The following is a 7,466-nucleotide window of genomic DNA, read 5'->3' on the forward strand; positions in this document are numbered from 1 at the left end:
AAAGTTTATAGCTTTACAGTTGCAATAATTGTTTCAATGATGCTGTAAGAAATTAATATCTGTCAATGTTACGACATTTACATAAATTTCACATTACCGGTATGGTCGTAAAATTAATCGATTCCTAGAATGTGATCATGTCCTAGGGCATGATCATACATTGTATGATAGCTATAAATATTATCGTCAATTAAAATTATGTTAATACTATAAATATTACTGACAATTTAAATATCAACACATTATAAAATAGTAAAAACAGTAATTTGGATATAATTTTTATCCATTAAGTGAATAAATTATATATTTAAAATAATCAGCTTTGTTGTTAGCGTTGATAAAGTTCCGTCCTGTAATTTTGCATGTCATGCACACATATATATATATATATATATATATATATATATATATAATTCTAAATTACATTAAAACGCAATTATTATCTTTTTCTATATATGTCATTTAAATTTTTCTTATACAAAAATGTAAAGTTTATGTAGCTTTATTTTACTCACAGCATTATCATTCATACACAAACATTAAAAATTACTCCTTGTTAAATGTTTTAATTCCATTGATCCATTATCTACTACCGAATGAGTTTAACTTTCCCATCGATATTTTCTATTTCGACAAATCTTAAAATTGAACAAGTTCAACAATACATTACGAACATTTTTATCATACTGGTTTTTACATGCAGAAGCCTTCAATCTCATCAAATGGCAAATGTAATGTAAATGACTAATTTCACAGAACTGGTAATGAATACATTAACACGTAGTCTCATGATTGAATGCATGGATTTTAAAACGTTTCACAAATATTTATCCAATTATGTATGAAGTAATTGACTTAATCGTAAGTGAAAATTTTATTATTTCGATAAGGAATAATCATGAATGTCTTTTGAACGGATGAAGATGTATTTCTTTCATTGGCGTTTTTTGCATGATAAAAAATGGATTTTGGGGAAATGCATTCATGAATAAATTTCAAATATTTTTGTTGTTTAAAATTTTGTATGTTTATTAAATACTCTATTTTTATTTTATTTTAAATATATATATATATATATATATATATATATATATAATATTATATAATTATATATAATTTATATTATATATTTATCTATAATTTAAGATTTTATGTATAATTTTAATACTACCCTTGTAATACAACTAAATGTAAATACATGTATAAAAAAGCTCGTCTGTAATATGATATTGAAAGCTGCGATTGCAAATGCGTGCCTTTCCTTCAGAGAATACTTATCTAACCCATGCGGAATTTCTCTACGGCATCAAATATGATTTCCACGTATCATATTGAATATATGGTACCTGTTAAATGAATGCAATATGATCTAAGCGTGTCTATTATTATGATATATCTAAAAAGTCTACATCATTGTATAAAATGACTATAATTTTTAATTTGCTGGTAGGATAACGTACAACAAACGATTATTTCGCTGTGATAATTTCGTAAACGGAAGCATTCTTGATAAATAGTATTGCACTGCAACGATAGGCGCGCGGGGCCACAGGAAGTGTCGCATGCGAGAATCTCATTCATCGAATGTACAGAGCAAGATAATTAATATAAAATATTTTTTTATTTTAGGATCCCTGGACACCGATGAGTTATCCCTGGATCCATCAGGCAGTCCTTGTCGCAGCCTCACCAGCCCTCATTCGCAGCAGAAACAAGAAGCACCTGATGGCCAGAGTCTCTGTGGTAGTCCGACTACGCAGCATGAAGAGGAAGAAAGCAATAATAGTAGTATTACAATGTACCCGCATCACCCTTCGCACCCTGCTCACCCGCGGCCGTATCGGGGCACGTTTACGACATCACCCAGCCCTATGCCTGCACAACCGGGAACGACAACAAGTTCAGGATTTTCTCCACCATCATCAGGCCTGCACTGGACATTGCCTAGTCCGGACAAAAATATGTTTCAACCAATGTTCCAGCTACTCACGCAGCCGACACATCCCCATTCACACCCGTCAGCGCAACAGCCGCATTACACGACGTCCGCTGCACCGTCGCCTGCAGGAACACACTATGACGAACGATCGCACCAGGAACTTTTAGGTTTAGGCACAGGTATGGAATGCCATAAACAACCACCCGCATACTCAACGTGCGGCATCGAAGCACAAAATGACATGAATTACCGCCAGCCGCTTTCTGCGAAGTATCAGTGGCTTGATAACGCAGCGCAGATCGATTATTGCAGTCCACAATCCACAACCCCTGTTAGCACCGGTTTAGTATTAAAGCAAGAGCCATTTACCAGTGTCGGAGAAACGCACACGCAACAACTCGGCACAGGAACAAATTATGCGGTACAACTCGCAGAATATAATCCGTCGACGAGTAAAGGACACGAAATATTGTCTCAAGTTTACCAACAATCGGCGGTACCGCTTAAATTAGTTCCAGTTAAACCACGGAAATATCCAAATAGACCGAGTAAAACGCCCGTACATGAAAGACCATACGCCTGCCCTGTTGAAAATTGTGATCGGAGGTTTTCACGATCAGATGAATTGACAAGGCATATTCGGATACACACGGGTCAAAAACCATTTCAATGTCGAATTTGTATGCGGTCATTCTCACGATCGGATCATTTGACGACACATATTCGAACGCATACGGGTGAAAAACCATTTTCATGTGACATATGCGGTCGAAAATTTGCGCGATCTGATGAGAAGAAAAGGCATGCAAAGGTGCACCTTAAGCAACGGCAGAAAAAAGAGAATAAACAGTCGCAGAATCATCATGCACAACAAGAATTACCTGTGTCATCTGGTGTGAATGGAGGGATGAACTCTATGTGTTCGCCGGCTATCTGTGATTCCCCACCCGTGGCTGAACTTTGAGTGACTCGTGAAAATGTGGTTTCAATGTGCCATTTGATATCGCTGAAAGGACAGACTTATTTATTATTAAATCGTATATTGTTTATCGAATTTTAAGAACATTTAATTTAATTTTAGTATAAATGTGTGGTCCTTGTTTCAAGCTGCCATAGACGAAACACCGGACTCTGATCGGTTAAAATACCGAGCGATGCACATACCTAACGCTGGCAAATAACAACGAGTAAATGATTAACAAATAGCTTTAATTAATAAATAATTGCAAGGACGAGTAAATATAGAAGTTTACGTGTTGCCAATAACCTTATTAACTATTTTATCAAACATTCCAAACCGTAAGTTTTATATCTCTCGTCTTCTAGAATTTCGATAAATATTTATAATTGTTTTATTTAATTTTTTGTATTTTCGGATAGTCATGTCGCAGTAGAAAGCGCGCATGTAAAATAAATACAGGAGACAGGGACTATTTTTGACCCACATGCCGGGAAATTGCCTTAAAATTAAGTGTCTTTAGCACCTCTCATTGGACATTAATAGTGTTCAGTTCCTCGATTGTTTGTGAGGTCAAGCGCACACATGCGACGGTAAACCAAAACACTATTGTGCCGCGGCATGATCTCAGTGTACTGTGTGGATGTCCAAGCAACTCACTGTACCACATTATGTGCCATAAATGTGCGCGTCACACCGTCATACCTTACCGTCGCATATGTGCCGCCCGACGCTCGATAGTTTACATCGAATAAAAATTTTCAAATATTTATATTGTTTTGTGGGCAGTAGCCACATTAAAATAAGCGTACAAAACATACGACGGCCTATTTACGGTCTAATTGATATAGCCAAATACCTGCACTGAGCGAGCGCGCCGGATCAGGACGCGACGGGCACAGCCCTGCGACCGTGCCAGATTATTATAATATTGTAAATATAGAAAAAAACGACTAAACCCTCCTATGTGTATATAAAATATATGATATCAAATTATTTAACTTTCAAATAAATATAATATTGTTGACTATCCTGGTTGTTGTATTATATCACATTTAAAACATTTTTATTAAAATTTCGCCTTCTTCTTGTATGTAAACACCCATTGCCTAATCCTCATTTCCCTTAATGTAATCCGTCGTATTCAGAAATGTAAGCGAGATAGACAGGCGGCTGAAACACTTGTTCAAGAAAGGCTGTTGTAATTTTGTGATATTTGAAACATAGGAACTATATAGAGATATGTACATCTATAAAGATGTCAAGTCTAATAGAGAGACATGTAGACTATCGGTTGAAAGTTGATTCGATTTGCCAAATATTGCCGGACTACTGGTATATAGAAAAATTTATATTCAATATTTAAAAATCATATAATATGATATAAACCAGAAGACGTGCAAAAAGGCATGTCGAACATCTAATGACACTATACGTGTGTTTGAATTAAAAATTGTTATTGTATGATGTATCGTTATTTTTTTATAAATGTATATACGTATCTAACGCTCAACCACGTTTGTCCGATGTCTCCCAAAATATTTCTGTACCTTTTCTAATTTGGAAAGATTAGCTATTGAAAAAATTACTGTAACAATCATTGAGAATATATATTTACTTGTGCATAATAACTCAATCTATAATATAATATAATATAAAATATATATTATTTATTGTGTGTTATTTGCTATTATTTAGTTTATTTTTATTTAATATCGAGAGTTTTATAAAGACTGAATCATAAATCATTTTAATTGAAATTGAATGCTTTCATATCTATTTTTATAATAATATTTTTTTAAATAAAGTGAAGCTGTGTAGTCACGCCTATAAATTATATTGATAGAGAGATAGTCTGCATACCTTTTATGGTGACTATTAATTAGTGTACGTGAGTAATGTATCTAGTTTTACTATTTGCATAAAACCCAAAACGATCAACAGAAATGTATACGATTTTGTAATGTCTTAATATAGTATACTTCGAGATTGATATTTACAAACTTGAGTTTTGAATTGATTTTATTAAATATGGAAAGTTATTTTCAAATAGCTTTTTTACCATGTAGTTGCAACTATCAATTCTTGTCATCTTAGCATAAAGTTTATATTTTGTTAACTAGCCATAAAGCAACGATTTTTTGATTTGCACTTGTATACCGTCAGAATCATCATTTACATCAAGCCACTCCCTAAGAAAACCTTTCAACGTACGCGACCAGGGCACAGGTGTGATTACATTGTTGTTTTGTAGATACACTTGTTGACCACAATTGTTAAGGATTGAACCTATGGTTGAGTTGCTTGCAAATTCAACCATGACGCAGGTTCCAAGTCTCTACTATGAAAATAAGACGGTCGCCTAATGATGTTTCAAATAAATTAGAATCACAGCTCTTCAGAGGTGTACTGGTAAGTAAAATAAATAACAATTTTTTTTCTACAAATTACTAAACCATCAACTATACTACTATAATTTAATAATTATAATTTTTGTCTTATGAATATTCATATCAAAACATATATTTTTCTGTATTCCGGAAATAAATGATTCGTTTGAGTTAATGTCCAAAACGGCCTGACCGATTATGACACTACATTTATTACCAGGTAGACGATGTAATTGAGAGTAACTAAGGCTACTTTTATTTTATTTTATTTTATTTTATTATTAGCAAATTTCTGGAACTTCCTGTACTGTAGTTTAAAATTATTTGAAAAATTTAAAAAAAAAATTTTTGAGAGTATTTGAAAAAATCAACTTTTTGAATTTTTTTTTTTTTTTTAAATTTTTGAAAAAAAAAATCGATTTTTTTGGAAATTTTGAAACCCATTCAAGTCGGTTGATTCATATTGTCGAAAATGTCAAGGACATTTCATTATAAAAATTGATACGGTACCTATAGAAATGGTGATAAATATTGTACATATTATAAAAATCTCCGTAAAATAACGGTCTAATCAATTTTTTTTAGATCTCCAATATCGCTGGACCTGCCTTTCATAAAATGTGATCAGTTTTTCATTCCGTTGATACAAGTGAAATGTTTTTGAAGTGAAACATTCAAATCGTATGCTCCGAATCTATCGAAACCTGAATTGTCATTTTTTGCACTTTTGCCCGTTATCTTCCAAACGGCTAGACCTGCCTTTGCCAAAACTAATTAGTACGTCTCCCCATCAATAGGAATCGAATGTTTTTTTTTAATCATTCGAATTAGTTGATCTGCGAATTCGTTCATTTGGTTCTTTCATGGTTTATCTCATCGATAAATATTTTAATAATCTTACATATCTTATATGTTATATATCTATTCTATTTGAATTTAAGCTAATTTGTCACATTTTTGCTATTTTTTACCTTTAAGTAATAATTATAAATTAAGTACACTTGTCTCCAATTTTCAAATTCACATTCAAATTGATGAATATTTTTTATTTTTCAAATGTACACATATTAGTTATGATTAGAAAAAAGTCAGATCCCTATAGAAACATGAAAAAGGCCAAAAAAGTAGTTGTTTCAACCCAAGAGAATCGCACACCAAATTTTGTATATAAACAAAATTATTCAGTGAAACTAATAAAAAAAATTAAAAATAAATGTCTATTAAAATAAAAATGCAAAAACTTTTAACATTTTTGTTAAATTCCACGCAAACAACAAAGTCGTAGGTACAGCTAGTTATTAATAAATAAATAATAAATTCATCTTAAAGAATTAAATTTGTGCATAATTTTACATCAATCAAGTGAAAAACGTTCTCATTTACATATCTATATCAGAATCTGTATCTTTACGAATTATTTCTTGTTTAAAACTGGTCATATGTCAACGTTCAGTACGGTGCCTAGAATGTCAGACTCATCTCTCACATTGTTATTGGTTCCGGAAACTCGGTTGTTTCCATCGAGCATCCGCTTAAGTTATATGAAACATAAAACATCATAATGTATATAATTAATCTACCATCTGAAATAAAGATTGTGATCGCGAACTGTACCGTATACGGTCTCTAATGGCTGTTGGTCTCCGTTTATGTAATTTTCGTAATCATCATAAAAAATATTTCAAAAAATAAATATTTACAAATAATTACGAAAAAACGGCCCGGCTGATATTTACCAAAAACCTATAATAACAATTCCGACTCATATCTTTCGGACAGTTTTTGAATTTTCAAAATCGGTTCAGAATTTTTGGCTAGAACGTGGTCGAAAAATTTTGCACTCATTTGATAATTATAAAGAAACCCCTTGACCGATCTTAACACAAAACTAATCAGCGAGTCCTTATCGAAACAGATTAACACGTTAATCGCTATGATAATATCAGAAAAAAAATTACATGGGCCATGGTAACTTTATTGGATAGTTTAATTCAAAATGTATTAAGAAAAGCATCAAAAAATCTTGAAAAAGCACTATTTGACATATGTCATACATCTTTTAAAACAATACTTTCTTCTCTTATCAAATTGCGTATGTTACACATATATGTCTAATGGATCATGTAGAACTTATTAGTGTCAAACACATATGACAGACATGGCTATCAACGTGTTGAAT

The 7,466-nt window shown here is 32.3% G+C and overlaps 1 protein-coding gene across 1 annotated transcript; it reads left to right on the forward strand.

Moving 5' to 3' along the window:
* Positions 1-1,562: 1,562 nt before the first annotated feature.
* LOC113376284 (early growth response protein 1-like) lies at positions 1,563-2,928 on the forward strand. Its single transcript, XM_026616188.1, has one exon. The coding sequence runs from the start codon at positions 1,563-1,565 to the stop codon at positions 2,901-2,903; it is 1,341 nt and encodes a 446-aa protein (XP_026471973.1). The 3' UTR covers positions 2,904-2,928.
* The last annotated feature ends 4,538 nt before the right edge of the window (positions 2,929-7,466 follow it).

The sequence above is a fragment of the Ctenocephalides felis genome, unplaced genomic scaffold (assembly GCF_003426905.1).
Source record: "Ctenocephalides felis isolate EL2017-DRISC unplaced genomic scaffold, ASM342690v1 CF-g0.4_SCAFFOLD_01886, whole genome shotgun sequence".
NCBI lineage: Eukaryota > Metazoa > Arthropoda > Insecta > Siphonaptera > Pulicidae > Ctenocephalides > Ctenocephalides felis.